Below are 23,612 nucleotides of genomic sequence, written 5' to 3' on the forward strand. Positions count from 1 at the left end.
GATATTCTCTATTACAGGATATTCAATTTGGTTTTCATATATACTAACAATGGAATCAGATTTTTATTATAAACAAGGTGGTATTGCTTCAGATTTGTTAGAAGAATGGTTATTTTTTTTAACTGCTGAAAATACTCAGGCTGTAACTCAACCCTCTCTACACAAAGTAAGTATATTTCTATTACATAAAAACATCAGAGCTTATTACTTTATTAATGATGTAGTGTGTGTGTGTGTGTGTGTGTGTGAGTGAGTGAGTGAGCGAGCAAGAGAGAGAGAGAGAGAGAGAGAGAGAGATGTTTTTATTCACATATATTCAGTTTTAAAAAATGGAAACCAATTTGTATTACAAATTATGTTGCTTTTGATTTGCTAGAAAAATGATTATTATCATTTAATATTTTCATTGCTAAAATATTTAGACTGAAACTTAATTCTCTGTACACAGAGCAAGCATATTTGTAAATCAGAACTTATTAACTTAATAACGATGCATGCTTCATGGAGTTGTTTTGAAAGATCCAAGAGAGAGAGAGAGAGAGTATGTCAAAAGTGTGGATGATAGGAACTATCATTTACACCTGTGAATCAGATGTTGGAGAGCATATGGATAGGATTGCAGACAGAGCTTACAGGAGAATCAGAGTGAATTGGCAAATGACCTGAGCTGCCACTTGAGTGTTGTAAAGTTTAAGGTTTGGAAGTTTGTTAAACAAAGATGGAGTGCAGATTATACAGTTAGTGGAGAAATTTTGAAGGGTGCAGGAGATAAGGGATATACATGTGATAATGGAAGGACCTGAAATTTAGGGGTTACATTAGTAAAAATGTGAGCACATTACAATAGATTATGATAATGATGAAGGGTCACATGTAGAAGTAAAAGAGTTATGGTTCTCTTTTATAAGTCCTTGATCAGACTACATATGTGTATTGTGTGCTGATTTGGTTAACAAAGGGATGAGAATATATACTGTAGATAGGCTTATATGTTGGCTATTCATAATTGTACTTTTTAAGAAATTACAATGTATTTTCTTAAACAATATACTAAATGTTAATTACAATAACTTTAATTAAACTTCTGATATTTCTGCAAAGTCAAATTTCTATCATCAGGAACCACAGTACATTATGATATATACATGCAAGCAGTAATAACACTGGGTAAATCAGGCTGAAGAGCAAGGGAACCAAAGTTGAGCTTGAAGTCCTTAAACAGTGTTTCCTAGTGGACTAATCTGGGTGGTCATAGCTGTTGGGCTGAAGATCTCAGGAGCTTCCCAAATTTGAGCAGTGTCATGCACCCAAATTTGTTGAAATTTGAAAAGTTTATTATTATTTATTATTATTATTTTTTTCCTGACCCTCATGGAGTCACGACTCATTGCAGGAGGTCAACACTAGTGAACACAAAGTCTATTATACCACTCCTTAAAATCATTCACAAATCTGCACATTCACCACCCTCTCAGGCAATGCATGCCATGCTCCTACAACTCTCCATGAAAAAAACTTACTTCTTACCCTTTTATTCACCAGTCCATTTTGCGCCTTCGAGGAATGACCTCTTGTCCATGTTCCTTTCCCTTATTATATGAAAAATCTCTTCAGTGTTAATATGATAATAACCCACTAATAGCTTAAATGTCTAAATTATATCCTCCTGCCATGTTTTCTATCTACCAAACTCTGCAGTCTGCATGCCCTCAGTCTCTCCTCATAATGAACATTATACAGTCTGATATCATTTTTGTTATCTGTCTCTGCACGGTTACTTCATTCCCTTCAAATCCTGCTGACTAGATCTGAGCACAGAAATCCAGATGTCGCCTGGTCAAAGTTTTATATGGTGGGACCAACACACTTTTATTTCTTCTGATCGATGTCTTCCTCAACATTGCAGCAATTCTCTGAAATGTCTTCACAACCATTGCAATATGTCCTCTGAACTTCAAATTTCTATCTACAACCACTCAAATATCCCTTGCTTTCCAACTTCCACCAGCATAACTCCTCCAAATGAATATGAAGTATCCCATCTGTGGATCCCAAATTTCAAAACCTTACATTTTGTTTCATTAAACTGACATTAACATTCATTTGCTCACCTTTCCAGCTTATTCAAATCCTGTTGAAGAGCCAGAACATCAGCACTACTGCTAATAGCCCTCCCAAGGTTCACATCATCTGCAAACAATCGATTATCTCTCTGTAGTCCTGTGACAATATCATTGACATAAAGATTGATCCCAGGACTGAACCTATGGAACTCCACTTGTAACCTTCCTACTCCCTGATACTCTTCCCCCATATGCAACTCTGATATCTACCAGAAAGTCAGTTACCACTCTAATCCACTAACTAGATATCCAAACCCTATAATGCAACATAAAAATCAACTTGTCGTGTGGCACCCTGTCATATACCTTGGTAAAAAAAAAAATTTAAAAAAAAATGAAAGTGTATACCTTACTTTCATCCACTTTTTTTGTTACTTATTCTTTAAAAGGTAACTAGATTATTAAAACAAGCTCACCCTTTAACAAATCCATGATGGCCTGCATAAATAATATTACCTTCATCTGCTCAATTCTGTATATGAGTTCTCACCAATTTCTCCAAAATTTTAACAACTACAGAAGAAATGCAGACAGGCCTATAGTTTGATACCTCCATTTTACAACCACCCTTATGCAATGGTATTATCTTACCCTGCTTCCACTCTCTAGGGATCTGCCCCATTGCAAGACTTTCGTTAAACAGCTAAAATAATGGCACGATCAGTTCAATAGCACATTCCCTTAAAACATGATGAAATCCCATCTAGTTCCCCCTGCCGTAATGACATTTAGTGTACTCAGTATTTGGAATACATCCTTTTTATCACTTCTAACACTTCACCACTCTTTTTATTCACCAGAAATAAAGTGTATAGTACCAGGATGTAACACTCTAATAAAATGATCATTAAATAGCTCAACTATGTCATCTGGTTTGGTCACCTAATTCCCATCTCCACCTAGCAAGATAATCCATCCACTATCATTTTTTCTCCTACTCGCCATATAGCAAAAGACTACTTGGGATTCTCCTTGAATTGCAGTGCCATTCTCCTCTCTATTTCTAATTTTTCTCACCTTGCAATACTAGTTACTTTCATAGCTTGAGCCTTATATTCCACATGCAATTGTTGTCCATCTCTCTCTTTATATGCCTTCCATAATCTCTTTTTCTTCTGCAATTCCTCTGTTATCCCTTTTATCATCCTTTTGACTCCAAATTGCTTTATCTTCATTCAAAGTATGGATTAAATCTGTCATTGCTATTAATAATTTTTTCTTAAGTATCTCCCATGCACGTCCTTTAAATTCTTAAAAATAAGGTTCATAAGACTTGTTTTACAGGTGATACAATCATTACTCAGTCCACCAACTACAGCAACCGCATCATCTACATCAATGCTATCTATTGCCAATCACAAACATCAATGCCCACAGCGGGATTCGAACCTGCAGTCTTTTGGCTAGAGAGCAGATATTCTAACCACTTAGACAACCAGGCTGACAAACAATAAAACAAATATCAGATGCTTTGCATAGAAGAATACAATGGGCATCAGAATTATTGGTACTGGTAGGCACAAATGACTTGGATAGTGAGACAAAGAATGTGGAAAGGAACTTTAAGAAGTTGTTGTAGAAGGTGAAAAATAATAGTGTCATTGGGAAAGCGGTTAGTTTGTTGCCCAGATATTATTATTACCCCAAGACCCCATGGAGCCAAATACTCATCTAGAAGGTCCTTTTAGCATACACACAGCTCATCATACCACACACTAAACACACTCAAATTCTCTGCAGACACCACACTCTCAGGCAAGACATTCCAATCATTCACAATTCTACATGCAAAAAAACCTGCTTCTCACTACCCTGCTCACACACTCCTCATTATTATTATTATTATTATTATTATTATTATTATTATTAAACAAGACCTCATGGAGTCAAAGATTCATCTAGGAGGTCCTTTTATCTCACACACATCTCATCATACTTCTTCTTAAACACATTCAAACTCCTTGCAGACACCACACTCTCAGGCAAGGCATTCCAATCACTCACAACTCTGAACGAAAAAAACGTGCCTCTCACTCCCCTACTCACACCCTCTTTATACAGTTTCCAGGGATGACCTCTGGTTCTCCCCTGATCTCCCACTATTCTCTGTAGAACTTCTCCACCATTGATCCTATAACAACCCCTTACCAACTTGTAGGTCTCTATCATATCTCCCCTCTTCCTTCTCTCCACTAGACTCTGCAAATTACATCTTTTCAATCTTTCATCATACTCGACATTCCAGAGGTCAGAAACTACCTTAGTCAGTCGCCTTTGAACCCTTTCCAACATCTCTTCATCCTTCTGAAAACCTGGTGACCAAATCTGGGCACAATAGTCCATGTGTGGCCTAATCAAAGCCTTATACAACGGAACAAGAATCTCCCTACTTCTACACGTCAGTGTCCTCCTCATCATTCCCAGAAGTCTTTGTGTTCACAATTTTGGCGATGTGTACCCTAAATTTTAGATCCTTATCCACTATCACCACAAGATCTCTTATTTCCTCTACTTCCAACAATATATTCTCACCAAGCATAAATTCTGCATCCCATCTTTGTTTTCCAAATTTTAAAACCTTACATTTTGCAACATTGAACTCACATCCCCATTTGCTTGCTCAATCACTCAATTTATTCAAGTCTTCTTGCAAGGCCACGACATCTTCACTACTCTTTATGGTTCGTCCCAACTTTGCATCATCTGCAAACAACTGAATATCTCCATCCAAATCTTCGCCAATATCATTAATATACAAGTTCAATAGTAATGGCCCTAAAACAGTCCCCTGAGGCACTCCACTAGTGACTTTCCTTTTCCTGGATATCGCACCCCCATACACAACTTGTTGATACCTATCAGATAGCCAGTCTCCAATCCAATGCACTAATCTAATATCCAACCTCATCTGCTCTAGTTTGACTGTCAACTTATCATGAGGTACTCTATCAAAAGCTTTTGCGAAATCCAAGTATATTACTGTGTATCCTTCTCCTCAGGAAGCAGTCACTTTATTGTAATAAGTAAGTAGATTACTAAAACATGACCTCCCTTTAGCAAATCCATGCTGTCCATCAAATATAATAATACCATTGTTGTCAACCCAACTCTGGATCCTCGTTCTCACAAGCTTCTCCAACAACTTAACCACAACACCTGACACACAGATAGGCCTATAGTTTGATGCTTGAGTTCGATCACCTCCTTTATGAAATGGCACAATCTTGCCCTCCTTCCACTCTTTAGGGACTTGACCGAGTGCAAGACTCGTATTAAAAAAATATGTCAAGGCAGGTGTCAACTCTCTGGCACATTCCTTCAGAATATGCGGTGATATATTATCAAGTCCCACAGCCTTATTTACATCTAGTTTACTCAACTCCCCAAACATCTCTTGCTCACTTACAGTCAGTCTCTCCTCCCCATCATCAACTGCTCTTAATCTCTCCATGAAGTCACATTCACAAGATTGAAAGATCTTTATGAACTGCTCATTAAGTATCTCCACCACACATTCTGCAACAGCTGTCTTTATACCATTTCCTCCAATCAATGTCATCCTTCCATAATCATTCTTTCTTTTGCTGGCTACATATCGAAAGAACTCCCTAGGATTCTTTTTAGCTTCATTAGCTAACTGCTGTTCATACCTCTCTTTAGCTACTCTCACCAACCAAGTCACCCTCCTTGCCTGGTCTTTGTAGACCTCATGAAATTGGTTACTTCCACTTCTCTTATGATGCCTCCAAAATGCCCTTTTTCTCTGTATTGCATGCTTAATCTCTTTATTCATCCATCTCACACCTACCTTATTTAATCTTCTCACCCATGGTATACATTTAGACATTGCATCTACTAAATATTTTTTGAAAATCCCCCAAGCTGCATTGATCTCTTTTCCAGCTAACTCCTCATTCCATGCTACCCCTGCAAGCTGTCTCCTGAGCTCTTCATAATCACCCCCCCCCCCCCTTGTAGTTCCACATATACACTTTTTTCACAGGGGTCCTTGCACTGCTGGAAACCACCCAAGTAATCACCTCATGGTCACTTTCACCAATTGGTGGATGATTTGATACCTCATTGATAATTACATCCTCCGAAGAGATGACCAAATCCAAGACCCTTAATCCTCTTGTGCCCTCTGTTACATACTGTCTGAGGTAGTTATCCCTCAAAAACTCAAGAAACTCTTTTTCTTTACTTCCAGTTGCTATCTCTTCATTCCAGTCTATATTGTCATAATTAAAATCACCCATATTGATCACCCTTTTCTTATTTGCTTGGCTTATTTGACTATACATTTCACTATCACCACCATCCACATTACCAGGTCTATAACAGCATCCCACCAAGTATTTGATTCTATTCACCTCTATCTCACACCATACTGCCTCAAAACCACTGGCCCCATTTCCCTCTTGCATCTCTACCTTGTATGGACATAACTCTTTCTCTATCATCAATAGCACTACCCCCCCTCCCTTTTTACCCCTTCTGTCCTCACGAAACACATCATACCTTTCCATCTCTATTCCTGTCAGGATGTCATCCTCATCTAACCATGTCTCACTTATTCCGACAATCTCTGGGTGCACAGACGCAATTAGTGCAACCATTTCATCCGCCTTGTTTCTTATACTTCTAGCATTGGTACACAAACACAACAACTCATTTCTGGATCTACAGCTAGTTCCACTGATACCACTCACTCGATGTGATCTCTCCATGCTGGACTGGGGCCATTTCCCTTTCTGCTTCTTCATTTTAGAACCCTTTGCAATTCCATCTGTTTCCTTTTGATCCCTGATCATCCCATTACTTTCCTCCCTACACATGCTCTCACCTCCTCTTGGAGCATCCACCTTTCTCACGCTGTGTATCCCTGTCCACCCTGAGCCTTCCCGTTTCCCTGCTCCTCTTGCACACCCATTCTCTCATTTTCTATACTCATACCACTCACTTCCCCATTCATTTCCACTTCTTCAATCTCTCCTGTCTTACTCTCCTGCTCTTCCACATCACTCCCCTCTCGATCTGATTCATTCTCTCTATTCACTTCTCCACTTTCCAGCAGCAGTCTCTCCAAGCGACTCACACCATAACCACTCAAATGCAGTCCATCGCTCCCATACAGCTCACTTCGTCCCTCAAACTCATTCCACACATTAACAAACTGTACTCCTATCTCCTCACACATTTCAGCCAGAATATCATTCATAATCCTTGCTCTCCGCCTCATTTCACCACAATCATACCTAGGCAACACACTGACTACCCTTCCTGTCACACTATTCTCCTTTATCTTTCCAAGCAGTCTCCTGACATTCATTTTGACATGCTCTTTGTTCTCTCTCAAATCATTTGTACCAATTAAAACAATTAACTCTTTTGCTCGTTCCCGCCTCATATTCAATGCCTCAATCACTCTACTAATTTTACCGCCTGGAAAACATACCTTGTGCATTTTATCCTCTAGCACACCTTTAATAATGGAGTCGCCATACAACGCCACTCGCTCATCTTTTGTTAACTCTTTCATGCCATCATGATTTATTTTAATAGTTTTGACCTGAATTCTCTTAATTTTATTCCGCATCCATTTCATTTCTTGCTTCATCCAATCCAATTCACCTTCCGAACCTCGCGACACATTCTCTCTATCATTAAATCTTTCTAACTTTCTAACTCTCGACCCCCTCTTCTCACTTTCCCTCTCATTCATCCTTCTTTGTTTCCGTACTTTCGGTCCAACATATGTCCAACTTTCACTATCATTCTTCTCACTTTCACTCTCACATGTCTTTCTCATACAGCTTCCAAGGATAGCATATGGTTCTCTCCTGATCTCCCATTGTTTTCTGTAAAACCTCTCCAACATTGATCCTATAACAACCCCTTACTAACTTGTAGGTGTCTATCATATCTTCCCTCTTCCTCCTATCCACTAGACTCTGTAAATGACATCTCAACCTTTCCTATGTTCGACATTCCAGAGGTCAGAAACTAAACTACCTTAGTCAGTCTCCTCTGGACCCTTTCCAACATCTCTTCGTCCTTTTGAAAAGCAGGTGATCAAATCTGTGCTCAGTAGTCCATGTGTGGCCAAATCAAAGCCTTATACGATAGATCAAGAATCTCTCTGCTTCTACAAGTCAGTGTCCTCCGCATCATTCCCAGAAGTCTATGTGTTGTCCTCAAAATTTTGGCAATGTGTCCCCTAAATTTCAGATCTTTATCCACTGTTACCCCAAGATCTCTTATTTCCTCTGCCTCCGACAACATATCTCCACCAATCATAAATTCTACATCCCATCTTGTTTTCCAAAGTTTAAAACCTTACATTTTGCAACATTGAACTTGCATCCCCATTCCCGTGCCTATTCACTCAATTTATCAAGTCTTCTTGTAAGGCCACAACATCTCTACTCTTCATAGTTTGTCCCAATTTTGAATCATCTGCAAACAATTGAATATCTCCATCCAAATCTTTGCCAATATCATTAACATACAAGTTAAACAGTTGTTGTTGTTGTTGTTGTCAAGTCCACTGAAGAGTTTCCAGATATGACAATGGATCTGTAGAACTGCTTTGGCAATCTGTTGAACTTTGATGGAGTAGAGCTTTTCTCTAGGATTATTGTCAATTTTCTGTAGAGCAGCAGCAATTGCTGGACAAGAATAAACATGGACAGGTGTTAGTTCAACTCCTGGACAGTTTTTGCATGTTTCATAGCTCCTACTACTGTCTGGCTGAATTTTCATGCCTTTAAAATGTTCCATCCTTAGTCTGGTGTGACTATGGTTATTTCTCTATTTTCATTAATTTCACTGATTCCATTCTTCTTCTTGATAGTTTGTTTTACCAATCTTATTTTGGCAACAGCATTAGAATCAGTTAGTGATAGTGGGTATAATTTTTGAGGTGAGTATCTTGCTTCTTTGGCTAGTCTGTCTGCTCTTTTATTGCCTTCAATATTTACATAGGCAGGTATCCATTGCAGTGTGCAGTTTTTATTTTTCAAATTTAAGGTAGTTAGTAGTTCATGAATTTCCTGTGTGAGATTTTTTTTCCATTTTTTAATGTCTCAAGTGCAGATTTTGAGTCACTTTAGATGGTTATTCCTTCTGTAATGTTTATTACTGGATTCGAGAGATTAAATTTGATGATAAAAGCTGTTTATATGGCTGTTAATTCACAAGTGAAGCTTGAAGCTATTTTGCCAGCTGTGGTTTTGATTTGCATTTCCTCGCCTCCAGGTAGAGTTAGAAAACCCACTGAACCTCCTTGGTTGAGTGCTTCATCAGATGATCCATCAGTGTAGGCAATGACATGGTTTGGATTGTTTAAGTGATGTATAGTGTCAAGTCCTTTTCTTTTATTTTCTTGCTGTGAATCCTTTTTTGAACAAGATTCGAGGAGATTTAAGTTTATCATTATGATTTTTGGTAGAATAGTGGAAAAGAATGGCTCTTTGCTTATTTCAATGGATAGATGCTCTAAGTCAATCTGTTTTCTAATTTCATGATAATATTATAACATAGATGATTTCTTTACTCTAGATTTTCTTGTCCAGGCATCGAAAGTCCTGGGTGAGATTAGATCCTGTTGGTGACTCCTGATTCTGTTAGTGAATTTAACTGTGGAGAGTTTCTTCTGTCTTCTAGTATATGAAGCCCACACTCAGGGCCGGCGGAAGCGGCTTGCATGCGATGCATGCAGGCGCCGTTACGAAGGGGGCGCCGGGGTACGAGTCATAAGTTCATTTTTAAGAAACAAAATTTTTATCATAAAAACAAAAAATTCTTAGAATGATCAATATTAAAATAAATAAGGCCGGATACACCGAATAAAAATGTTTAAAAAATTGTATATTGCCGGCTGTTTACAATTTTGCAGCGAGAGCAGGCTAAATGCTTGCCTCCAGAATCTAAAGTGAAACGGTGAATGGTTTTTATGCGCAGAAATGAATTTTCGTACAAAACATTTGTTGCTACGTAACCAGTCATATGGTACTGTAAAAACTCAATTGTAGCTTAAATATTCCAAAGCACATTACATTCGATTGTTTACTTAGGTTAAGTCCCATGTGAATATTGTAAAAATAAACTTTGTTTGTCTCTGTATAGTTTGTTTTAGATGCTATTGTAAATAACACTGGAAGATATACTGCTTTAATAAGAATATGTTAGAGTGTTAAAAACAAAGGCAATGTTTATATCGCTGAAGCTGCATGTAATAGATCTACATGGCGGCATTAGAAAAATTGTTATTAAAATTTGTTTATATGAGAAAGGCTTGCAGGCTCTAAGTGTAAACATCTGCTAAGTCAGTCAGAAAGGTTCAAACAACTTTCCGATGGTTTTAATTGTAAGCTGGCAACTTACAATTAAAAGAAAGCGGAGGAGAACAAAAGGTGTGCCGAACTTGAAAATTAAGATGAAAGAATCATACTGATTCTTTGGGGGTTGCCAAACTTTATGCAAGGTCTCAGAGGAGGTATAAAAAGGGATTGAAGCAAACAGAAGGGGCTGCACAGATCCAGAGATTGCTGCAGAAGTAGAGGGGCCCGGTTCCAGAGACGTCCACAGAGAGACAGGAGAGGCTGCCCGGTTCCAGACGCTCTCAAAGAGGAGGCAACTCGGTTCCAGACATTGCTAAAGCTGCCCGGTCCCAGACGTTGCCGAAGAGAGACAGAACTGCTCGGTTTCAGACATCGTCAGAGAGCATCCCAGATCCAGACATTGGTTGAGAAAGGAGTTTTCCGCTTCCAGAAAGGTGCTTCTCAGTTCAAGGTGTCACTAGAGAGAAACGACTTCTAGGCCACAGACAGGGCTTTCAAATTGCTGAAAGGAGAAGCCCCAAACGCCATAGAAGAGAAAAGTTTTTAATCCAGAGGGATCCTGATTGACAGTTGACAACAGTTTCATTTTTCTTGGAGGCAGCATTTTCAGTTTCTTAGAGGCGGTAATTCAAGCTACTTGAGACGGCAGTTGTCCAGGCATTTTTGGTGAGCCCAAGTAGAGGAGAAAAGGTGAAGCAAATTTCCCGAAGTACCTTCACTCGTAAGTTTTTCTTTTCGCCGTGGGAGAATAACATTTTTCCGGAACTGTATGGGTCCCACTACATTCCCAATTGATATAGCCGAAGCCAAAATTCCAGATGAAGATCTGAGATGAAAGAATTGCCATAGAACTTTTAGTGAAAGACTTTTGACCAATTGTGAGATACAGAGCCTTTATATATAAGTTCAAATATTATATATAATATTTGAAAAGCACTTATATATAATTATATATAAGTTCAAAACTTTTATATAATTCCTCTTATAGTTGTATTAGAAAGACTTTTAAGATATATGTTTAATAAGGTTAAGAAGTATCCTTCTCTCAGGGGACCCTGTAACCCCTAGAAAGCGCGTCCCCTGGGTAGCGGATAGGGGAGCCCACCATGTGTGTGTGTGTACATGCGCATGCGTGTGTGTATATATATATATATATGGTGGGGTGGTCCGAATATACTGAATAAGGACTCGTGGACCAACAGGGCCATAAGAGGCAATCATCTTGATTGTAAGGGAAGCGGCACTCCCATGGACCCTTAGCTGGATCTATCCTCTCCTTCTTCTACTTTGAGGAAGACCCACTTACTTTAATCTTTCCTATAAGGCCTTAACAGCCAACTCTTCTTATTTTATGACCCTTGTGTTATTAGAGTACTCGAGGGCCATGGGGTCTTTTCATTTCTGTCCTTACAACTATGTCCTCTCTATAAACCTTACTATATTTCTTCTATAATCTACCCTTTCCCCTTCAATATACCCTATTCCTCCTATGGGCTTAAATTCGGAAGAAGGCGAGTTCAGATGCCTTAAGGTAGCAGCCCTACCACTGAACTATTCCATCGTCAGGCTAGTCCCCTGACATGGAGAACATAACCATACTTGTAAGCTGACAGAAAAAGATAATCGGATTGAATCTATGGGAAACGACCCTGGAATGGAAAAGGGAAAACAAAAATGGAAACGACAAAATATAATACACATAGCAAACTGTAATGTAAGAGGAATAGCATATAAAGAAATAGAATTAGACCAGTTATTAAATGAAAGAAATTTTAAAATAGCAGTAATCACTGAAACCCAAAAGAAATTAAAAGGAACTATGAGAACTGAAAATTTTAATGTGATATACAGTGGAGTCGACAGAGACCAAAGTGCACAAGCAGGAGTCATGATTTGGATTCATAACTCCCTTTCAAAACAGTTAAAACATTATAAATTATGGAATGAAAGAATAATAGAAGCTAGAATAAAAATAGATAGAGGCTATTTAACAATAATTGGTTTATATGCCCCAGAAGAAGGAAGAGAACAGGATAATATTGATTTTTATAATCAGCTACAAAACATATATAATAAAATAAATAAAAATGATTACATAATTTTAGCAGGAGAATTAAATGCAAGAATTGGAAACACGAAAATTAATAATAATATAGGAATACATGGAGAACACACTCTAAACAGAAATGGTAAAAAATTGATTGACTTTGTAGTTTATATTAACCTAAAAATAATGAATTCCTTCTATAAACATAAAGACATACATAAATATACTTGGGCAGCAAGAGGATGGAAATCAATATTAGATTACTTCATATTAAATGAAAAGACATCAAAATTTTCACTAGATGTTAGAGTTCACAGAGGATATGAAATAAGCAGTGACCACTTCCTTGTTAAAATAAAATTAAGATTATCACCTAAATGGCTACAAGTAACAAGAACAGAAAGAAAAATTGAAACATTTGTTTATAAAACTAGACTATTGAATGACACAAATGTACAATGGCTATATGAACAAAGAATTAACCAGTATCTAGATTAAATAAAACAAAATGAAGAAATAGAAATAGAATGGCTTAATATAAAAACGATACTGAATGCATTAGCAAATGAAAGCTTAGGAAAGACCAAAAAATTCAATAAGATCTGGGATGATACAATCAAAGAAATAATCAAAAAGAAAAAAGAAGCCTATCACAAATGGTTAAGCAGTAAAAGATTAGAAGATGAAATAGAATATAAAAGAATAAGAGCCATAGCTAAAAGAGAAGTCAGAAAAAGACATAGAGAATCATGGAATAAATTTGTTTCTAATTTAGAACACAATTTATATAAAATAAGACCCAATTTATATAAGATTTTGAAACACCTAAATGCAGATACCAAACAAAACATAAAATTAAACACTGAATTGAAATTAGAAGAATTTCTAAATTACTACACAGAACTGGACAGACAAATATTTTAAAAAAGACAACTGGCAAACAATTAACGAAAATGAAAAGGAAATAACTGAAGAAGAATTAGAAATCAGCCTGAAAGAAACAAGAAACGGAAAATCACCTGGAGAAGATAAACTAGGTTCAGAACTATATAAATACAGGAACAAGATTCAAAGGAAGACTCTTATTATTTTTAAATAAAATTTACTCAACTTGTCTCCCCCCAATAGAATGGAAAAAAGCAATTGTGATTCCTATTTTTAAGAAAGGTAATAGAGATGACCCTAAAAACTATAGAGGTATCAGTATGCTAAATTCATGTTACAAAATATACAGCAGAATCTTAAATAACAAACTAATGAAATATTCCGAAAACTTTATTCTAGAGGTACAAAATGGATTTAGAAAAGGACGATCATGTATAGACCCAGCCTAAAATTAATAATAGAGAAAAGAAGAGAATATAATTTAGAAACACATATTGCATTTATCGACTTTGAAAAAGCATTTGACAAAGTTAAAAGAAACATTATTTAACATATTAAAAGAAAGACAAATACCAAATAATATCCTAAAAGCTGTCACAAGTATATATGAAAATAATCAAATACAAATAAGATTAAATCATGAGCTATCATATACAAGAGAGATAAACTAAGGGGTCTGACAGGGATGTCCCCTCTTGGCAACTCTTTTTAATATCTACTTAAATGAAATAATAATAAAATGGAGTAAAAATTTACATCAAGGAATTAAACTTTCACCTACAGTTAACTTAAACACTCTCCTCTTAGCAGACGACCAAATAATAATTATAAATTCTGAAGATAACTTACAGAAAGCTATTTTAAATCTAAATGAGATATCCAAAGATTATGGTATGATAATATCAACGGAAAAATCAAAAACTATGGCCTTTAAAGGACAAGATCCAGCAAGAACTAAAATAGTATTAGATAACAAGATCCTAGAACAGGTGAATTCATTCAACTACCTAGGATGTATGATCACTTATGAAATTGAAAAAGAGATAAACGTAAAAATTGCAAAATATTTAAAAATAACAGGCGTAATTAACTCTATATTTAAACCAAACCTAGTTCAAAAACAAACCAGGCTAAAAGTATACAATACATTAACCCTACCGGTCTTAATGTATGGAAGCAAAATCTGGACAATAAAACAAAAAGACAAACAAAGATTAACAACAGCAGAAATGAAGTTAATGAGAAAAACTGCAAAGTATACCCTATTTGATCACCAAAGAAACGAAGATATTATGAAAGAATTAAACCAAGAACCAGTAATTGAAAAAATTAAAAAATATAAACATAGATGGATGGAACACATTCAAAGAATGAAAACAGAAAGATTACCAAAACAAGCCTTAAAGTACAAGCCATTAGGAAAAAGAAAACCAGGACGTCCTCTTAAACGATTCAACGATGACTTCTAAGGCCGGAACAGGCCATACTAGGCCTAAATCCTTGATACATATGATGATGATGATGATGATGAAGAAGTATCCTTAAGAGAATCAACTGGCATGTTAGAAGTTGATATCAAATTTGTAAAGATAACTTAACAGAGAGATTTAGGTAACCTCTTTGCGAGTAAGCTTGGAGTTTAATAAGTAAAATTTGTAAACTGAGAGTAGATAATGTTTTGTGTTAAAGAAAGTATTTTAAAGTTGAAGAAAAAAGGTTCTAAATTTTGCTAAACAGTTTTATAGAAGGATAGAGAAAGCAATCTCCCTAATGTTTAAATTCGTGTACATTTCATATTAATGTAAATAAATGTTATTTGACTTTCTTGTAAACATAGCACGTAATAATATAAACAAGAGAGATTCTGAGAGAGAGAAAGCGCGCACAGCTATATTAGAATAACGGAGAATTAAGTATAAAGTAAAGAAAAAAGGCATCACAAGTAATTAATAGAAATTACAAGTATACAAAGTTAAAATAATAAAATTTTACAATGTTGCAGTAATGACAGGATAGCAACAGTAGATTTATAACAGAACGCATCTCAATAGGCTACTGACAGTAGTGCAGTGCGGACTATTGTTTCGTCTCTGTGTCGTGTTGTGTAATAATTTGTTGTGGGTATAAAATAGAAATGGAATCAAAAATTAAAAAAAGTTATCTGGTGCACAAAATCATAAGCGTCATCCTGCAAAGAAGCAGATATTAAGAAACAAACTGGGGCTCTTAATAAATTTGTTAAAATATTAAAATATTCTGATGCAGATTGTAACCAACTCGATACATCAAAAATCAGAGTTGACGAACCGTGCACATCATCCAGTTTGAATGAAAGTACTATTACAACTGTTGAACAAGATAACAAGATGCAGAATTTAAGTGAAAAACAGTTAGGAGAAGATTTAGTTATAGTTGACCACGAAACTAATACATTGTTAGTCTCTGTAAATTTAGAAGATCCAGGTGAATGGGGAAATATTGATGAAAAATTACGAGTTGTTTTAATTGAAATGGGGCCTGTTCAAAAGAAAAATATAATATATCCCAGAGATACATATGGTCGTAAATTTAGCGACACATATTATAATAGAAAAATGGAAAACGGGGAGCTCGTGCCAAGAACATGGCTCATATATTCCAAAACTTTAAATTCTGTTTTTTGCTTTTGTTGCAAACTTTACGCACCTACTGAATCAAAGTCTTGTAGAAGGTTATAATGATTGGCGAAATGCGAGTACAACTTTGCATAGACATGAGACTAGTTTAGCTCAGATAAAAATTTCTTAAAATGGAAGGAATTTGATAAAAATTTAAAAAACAAAACAAAATTGCCAGACTCAAAGCATGTATGAAATGGAAAAGAAACATTGGACGAGTGTTTTAGAATGCTTGATTGAAATTATAAAATTTCTTGGTAGCCAAAATTTAGCTTTTCGCGGATCATCTGATAAATTATATGATAGGAATAATGGAATTTTTTAAAATTAGTCGAACTGTTTACGAAGTTTGTTCCCGTTATGGAAAATTATGTTGAAATGGCCCTACAAGTAAACAATAGAGTACACTATTTGAGTAAAGACAGTCAAAATGAAATATTGGAAACTTTAAGTAATGCAATCAGGGATACAATTTTATTATCAATTCGAAAATCTAAATATTATTCCATAATTTTAGACTGCACACCTGATGGAAGTAAAACAGAACAAATGACCATTATTATTCGCTTTGTTTCCTGTGACAATGGAAAAGATCAGGGAAAACGTTTTAGGTTTTGCAGATATATCAGATTCCACAGGATGTGGCTTATGTGCAACAATAGTGGAACAACTGGAAAAATGGAATATTCCCATTGAAGACATGCGAGGTCAAGGGTATGACACTGGGACAAATATGAAAGGGAAAAAATATGGGCTCCAAAATTTGGTTTAGAACAAAAATCCTCGAGCTTTTTACGTGCCATGTGCTGCTCATACTCTAAATTTAATCATTAATGATGCAGCCAAAGTGAATGCAGATACAATTAGTTTCTTTGCAATTATTCAAGAAATATATAATTACTTTTCATTCTCTTACAAACATTGGGCATTCCTTTTAAAGTTCGTAAAAAATTTAACATTGAAACAGCCGTCAGAAACACGATGGGAAAGTAAAATTAATACAATCCACCCTCTACGATATCAATTAGGAGAAATTTACGATGCACTTTTTGAAATTTTAAATAATGAAAATTTTAATAAAGAAACTCAGCTTGAAGCATATACATTATGTGCTAAAATGAAGGACTACAAATTTATTTGTTCTCTTATAAATTGGCATGATTTACTTAACAGAATAAAGCCTGTGAGTAAAATGCTTCAAGACAAAAATATGAACATTACACTTGCTTTAGAATCTATCGAAAACTTAAAAATATTCTTACAAGAGTATCGATCAGATACAAATTTTAAAGAAGTTCCAAAAACGGCAAAAGAACTGAGTGAAGAGGTGGATGGAGAACAAGAATTTAAAACTGGTACGGAAGTTCGACGACGAAAGAAGACACGACAATTTGACTACAAGCATCATGACGAAACGATTACAATTGCCAGAAGATAAATTTAGAGTGAATGTGTTTTATGCACTTCTAGACGTTGCAATGTGTTCGTTAATACAACGTTTTGAACAACTAAAAACATATTATGATAATTTCAATTTATTGTATAGATTACTGCAAATTAATAATGAAGATTTACGAAAAAATTGTGACGATTTAGAGATTCTCTTGATGGACGGCAACAATAAAGACATAAATGCAATAGAACTATTTGACGAGTTATGTGCTTTCCGGGATATTTTTCAAAAGGATAATTTAAATATTCAAAACCCTTTCGATATTCTTAATTTTATTGTGTCCAATAATTTATCTTTCCCTAACTTTTCAGTTGCTTTAAGAATACTATTAACCTTACCTGTTAGTGTAGCGAGCGGTGAACATGTTCCTTTTCCAAGTTGAAATTGATTAAAACCTACTTAAGAACAAGTATGTCACAAAAAAGGCTTGCTAGTTTGGCGTTAATAGCTATTGAAAATGATGTATGTGCGGAATTAGACGTTAAGGCCATTATTTCTAATTTGGTGAATATGAAAGCAAGAACCCTAAAATTTTAATAAAAAAATTTCCAGTATATTTATGTAATTTAATTTATTTTCTGTTATTCTGTAAAGATTTTATTTTTTGAAAACTTATATGAATATTAATAAAATGTTCTAATTATTATTCTGAATTCTTTTCTTATTTTCTCATCTATCTTGAGTTTCTTTTATTTTCCTAAAAGATAGTTCTACTTATAAAAATTATTAAAAAATTTTTACAACTTACTAAGAATTTAGTAAAATGCAAGAATTTTTTAAACTTTAGTCCGAATAAATTTTAACTTTAATTAAAATTCATTTTAATTTTGTTAGCGATTTGGGTCAGTGAGAAGGCTATAATCCCTGTATCATTATATTCAACTATTAAAGTGAAGTGGCTTTATCAAAATTTGCTTTAACTTTTGAGAATTTTATGAATATTTGGGTTTTTAATGATTATCCTGCCTAGTCAACACCCTGGTTCGTTACATTTAATGAACCAACGTGTGGCTGTTCTGTCAAAATTTATTTAAGAAATTTCAAATAATTTAAATTTTTATTATCGTAAAAGAACCACACATGCCTGGATCGTTACAGGGCGTTTAGATAGAGATTGCATGCGGGCGGCAAAGACCCTAGCAGCGGCTCTGCCCACACTCTTATTGAACTTTTAAATTATTTGTGGATGAGACTTCACCTATGATAATTTTTGCTGCTCTTGATTGTACTCTGTAAAGTTTTTCTTTTGAGCTTGTAGAAGCTGTAGCCCATATTGATGAGGCACATTCCATAGTGGGTCGTATGAGTTCCATATATATAGTTATGAGTGTTTTGCACCCCCACTTTGTTCCACAAAGCCTTTTGATGATATTAAGATTATTAAGAGCTTTACTGGATATATTTGTAATATGAGTTATAAATCTCAGTTCAGTATCTAGGGTTAGGCCTAAGCATTTTGGAGACTTTGTTTTTTCTATTTTAGTATTATATATTTTGATTTGGGGGTTTCATTGTGTCTATTTTTTCTATCAGTGGAGAAGATGCTCAGTTTTGTTTTTTCTGGGTTTATCTGTAGTTTAAGTTCCTTTGCCCATTTTTCTAAGACTTTTATTGAATTATTTAGGACAGTAGAGTTAAACAGTAATTGCCCTAAAACAGACCCCTGAGGTACTCCACTAGTAACTTCCGATATTGCTCCCCATACACAACTTGCTGATACCTATCAGATAGCCAGTCTCCAATCCAATGCACTAATCTAATATCCAACTCATCCGCTGTAATTTGACTATCAACTTATCATGCAGCAATCTATCAAAAGTCTTTGCGAAATCTAAGTATATTACTGTGTATCCCTTTCCTCTGTCCAAGGAGGCTTTCACCTTATTGTAATAAGTAAGTAGATTACTAAAACATGACCTCCCTTTAGCAAATCCATGCTGTCCATCAAATATAATAATACCATTGTTGTCAACCCAATTCTAGATCCTAGTTCTGACAAGCTTCTCCAACAACTTAACCACAACACCTGACACACAGTTAGGCCTATAACTGGATACTCACCTCCCTTATGAGGCATCACAATCTTGCCCTCCTTCCATGGACAAGGGTGTTAAAAGTTTGGTAAGATCAAGGAATATGAGGATAGCAAATTTGTTTTTGTCTGGAACTTTATTTAGTTTGTTTGTAATGTCCTCTAATAGCATGGTTGTGCTTTTTGTTTTCTGGAAGCCATATTGCTTTTGTGAGATGATGCTATATTTCTGTGTAGTTTTGCATTCCTGTGTATATTACTTTTTCAAGAAGTGTAGAGATTACAGGCAAGTTAGCTATTGTCTGTAGTTGTGAACGTTATTTCTTTTTTCCGTGTGTATGTAGATAGGTGTAACTATAATAATAATAATAATTTTTTTTAAAAAATTTTTTTTAACACAGTTTATTATCTTTCAAAGAAATTGCATTAGTGTAGGGTACATTTTGTTACATGTGATTAAAATTATTATGACTAGAACAATGTAATATTATAATTAATGTTAAATTGAATAGTAATCCTAACAAAAACAATTTACAGTTGCAGTTTTACATTAAAACAGTTAAACAGCTATTTTTGCATTTTGTCATTAGCATTTTAATTTTACAATTCATTTTTATTCACAATTCACATTAACAATTACTTTTTATTAACATGCAATGGATAATGCTATATACATTCATTTCACTTTTCACAATAATAATTAAAATTTAAAAAAATCCACAGAAACAATGAACAATGAGACTTTACAATTTTACAACTTACAATTCTGCACTAGCAATGTGTGCAATTCAGTGCATCACTTTACTTTCAGTTATCATTACCTCTCAGAGAATGACATATTGTATAATATGTCATTCTCTGAGAAAGAATTCATTTGGGAAACATCGATGGGATGCTGCATTCTCTATGGGAGGAGTTTTACTGGAGGAAATAGGGTAGACAAGAGATCTGGGGTTGATGATTGATAGAAAACTGAAATTTAGGGGACATATTGCAAAGGTGGTGAAGGTAACGCAGAGGATTGCTGCAATTATGAGAAGGACACTGACCTGCAGAGATAAAAGGGTTATCATTCCATTGTATAAGTCTCTGATCAGACCACACTTAGACTACTGTTGTCAGATTTGGTCCCCAGGATTTGAAGGGGATAAATTAACTGTGGAAAGGGTACAAAGACGGATGACAAAGATGGCTTCAGGACTGTACAATTTTGGTTATGAGGATTGGCTGAGAGAATGTGGACTGCAGAGTTTGGTGGATAGAAGAAGGAGAGGTGATATGATTGAGACTTTTAAACTGTTGAGAGGTGGTTACAGGGTTGACACTGGAGAGTTCTTTCGCTTGGTTGAACAGCGGGAAGGAGTGATGACAAGAGGCCATCCCTGGAAGTTACGAAAGGAAACTGTTTCCAAGAGGGTGAGGAGTGGTTTCTTTGCATGGAGGTGGTTGAACCATGGAATGCATTGCCTGCTGGAGTGGTGAGAGCGAGAATGGTCAATGAGTTTAAGGAGTGGTATGATAGACTTTGTGTTTCTCAGGGAGGGACCTTCCCTCGATGAGTCTTGATAGACTTTGTGTTTCTTAGGATGGACCGCCCACGATGAGTCTTTTGACTCCATGGAGGCCTGAATAATAATAATAATAATAATTAATGGAGTAGTCTTTGTTTTTAGGTGTAAGAGTGCTTCCTTCAGTTCCTGTTTTGTTATTAGTGGAAACTACATGGTTTGCTGTTGATTTTGTGCACGTAATTTTTTGTTGCTCATTGGTAGATTATCTTTTTTGAGTTGTGTGATATTGTTTGTGAAGGAGTAGTTGAATAGGTTTGCTAGTTTTTTGGTTAATATCCTGATCAAAGCTTTTTGCAATAAAATCTTGTGGTGAAGTTTTCTTTTTTCTAGTTAGTAATTTGTTAAGTGTAGACCATGTTTTCTTCATGTTTACATTATATTCCATAAATTTTTGATAATAGTGGTGTCTTTTTGCCCTACAAATTTTTGTGGTTAGTTGATTTTTTGCATTTTTATATAATCTTTGTAGTTGCGTGTTACTGGGTGACTTTTTTAGTCTTTTCTATAGATTTTCCTTTACAGTAATACTATTTAGAATGTCACCATTTATTATTATTATTATTATTATTATTATTATTATTATTATTATTATTTCCCAAGACCTCATGGAGTCAAAAACTCATCTGGAGAGTCCTTTTATAACACACACATCTCATCATACCGTGTCTTAAACACACTCAAACTCCTTGCAGTCACCACACTCTCAGGCAAGGCATTCCAATCATTCACAACTCTGCATGAAAAAAAAACCTGCCTCTCACTCCCCTACTCACACCCTCTTTATACAGTTTCCAGGGATGACTTCTGGTTCTCCCCTGATCTCCCACTATTCTCTGTAGAACTTCTCCACCATTGATCTTATAACAACCCCCTTACCGTCTTGTAGGTTTCTATCATATCTTCCCTCTTTCTTCTCTCCATCAGACTCTGCAAATTACATCTTCTCAATCTTTCCTCATACTCAACATTCAAGAGGTCAGAAATTACCTTAGTCAGTCGCCTTTGGACCCTTTTCAACATCTCTTCATCCTTCTGAAAACCCGGTGACCAAATCTGGGCACAATAGTCCTTGTGTAGCCTAATCAAAGCCTTATACAATGGAACAAGAATCTCCCTAATTCTACACGTCATTGTCCTTCGCATCATTCCCAGAAGTCTTTGTGTTGTCTTCACAATTTTGGTGATGTGTCCCCCCCTAAATTTTAGATCCTTATCCACTATCATCACCCCATGATATCTTATTTCCTCTACCTCCAACAATATATTCTCACCAAGCATAAATTCTGCATCCCATCTTTGTTTTCCAAATTTTAAAACCTTACATTTTGCAACATTGAACTCACATCCCCATTTCTGTGCCCAGTCATTCAATTTATTCAAGTCTTCTTGCAAGGCCACAACATCTTCACTACTCTTTATGGTTCATCCCAACTTTGCATCATCTGCAAACAACTGAATATCTCCATCCAAATCTTTGCCAATATCATTAATATACAAGTTAAATAGTAATGGCCCTAAAACAGATCCCTGAGGCGCTCCACTAGTGACTTTCCTTTTCCTGGATATCGCACCCCTCATACACAACTTGTTGATACCTATCAGATAGCCAGTCTCCAATCCAATGCACTAATCTAATATCCAACCCCATCTGCTCTAGTTTGACTGTCAACTTATCATGAGGTACTCTATCAAAAGCCTTTGTGAAATCCAAGTATATTACTGTATATCCTTCTCCTCTGTCCAAGGAAGCAGTCACTTTATTATGATAAGTAAGTAGATTACTAAAACATGACCTCCCTTTAGCAAATCTATGCTGTCCATCAAAGATTATACCATTGTTGTCAACCCAACTCTGGATCCTAGTTCTCACAAGCTTCTCCAACAACTTAACCACAACACCTGATACAGAGATAGGACTATAGTTTGATGCTTGAGTTCGATCACCTCCTTTATGAAGTGGCACAGTCTTGCCCTCCTTCTACTCTTTAGGAACTTGACCAAGTGCAAGACTCGTACTAAAAAAAATATGTCAAGGCAGGTGTCAACTCTCTGGCACATTCCTTCAGAATACGCGGTGATATATTATCAAGTCCCACAGCCTTATTTACATCTAGTTTACTCAACTCCCCAAACACCTCTTGCTTACTTACAGTCAGTCTCTCCTCCCCATCATCAACTGCTCTCAATCTCTCCATGAAGTCACATTCACAAGATTGAAAGATCTTTATGAGCTGCTCATTAAGTATCTCCACCACACATTCTGCGACAGCTGTCTTTATACCATTTCCTCCAATCAGTGTCAAGCTTCCATAATCATTCTTTCTTTTGCTGGCTACATATCGAAAGAACTCCCTAGGATTCTTTTTGGCTTACTTCTCTTTAGCTACTCTCACCAACCAAGTCACCCTTCTTGCCTGGTCTTTGTAGACCTCATGAAATTGGTTACTTCCACTTCTTTTATGCTGCCTCCACAATGCTCTTTTTCTCTGTATTGCATGC

The 23,612-nt window shown here is 35.8% G+C and overlaps 1 protein-coding gene and 1 pseudogene across 3 annotated transcripts in view; one reads left to right on the forward strand and one right to left on the reverse strand.

Moving 5' to 3' along the window:
* Positions 1–23,612, reverse strand: part of LOC150104418 (serine/threonine-protein kinase MARK1 pseudogene) — a 296,493-nt pseudogene that overhangs the window by 224,081 nt on the left and 48,800 nt on the right. The gene's annotated exons all lie outside the window — the stretch shown is intronic.
* LOC150104419 (cyclin N-terminal domain-containing protein 1-like) overlaps positions 1–23,612 on the forward strand; it is a 254,807-nt gene that overhangs the window by 29,389 nt on the left and 201,806 nt on the right. For both annotated transcript variants that reach the window (XM_090397002.1, XM_090397001.1), the window contains exon 2: positions 18–166. In XM_090397002.1, the coding sequence (XP_090253128.1) occupies positions 50–166 (117 nt within the window). In that variant the 5' untranslated portion in view covers positions 18–49. The remainder of the gene's footprint in view (positions 1–17; positions 167–23,612) is intronic.

The sequence above is a fragment of the Typopeltis vanoorti genome, chromosome 8 (genome assembly GCF_054136105.1).
Source record: "Typopeltis vanoorti isolate ZY-2024b chromosome 8, IOZ_Tvanoo_1.0, whole genome shotgun sequence".
In the NCBI taxonomy this organism is placed as follows: domain Eukaryota; kingdom Metazoa; phylum Arthropoda; class Arachnida; order Uropygi; family Thelyphonidae; genus Typopeltis; species Typopeltis vanoorti.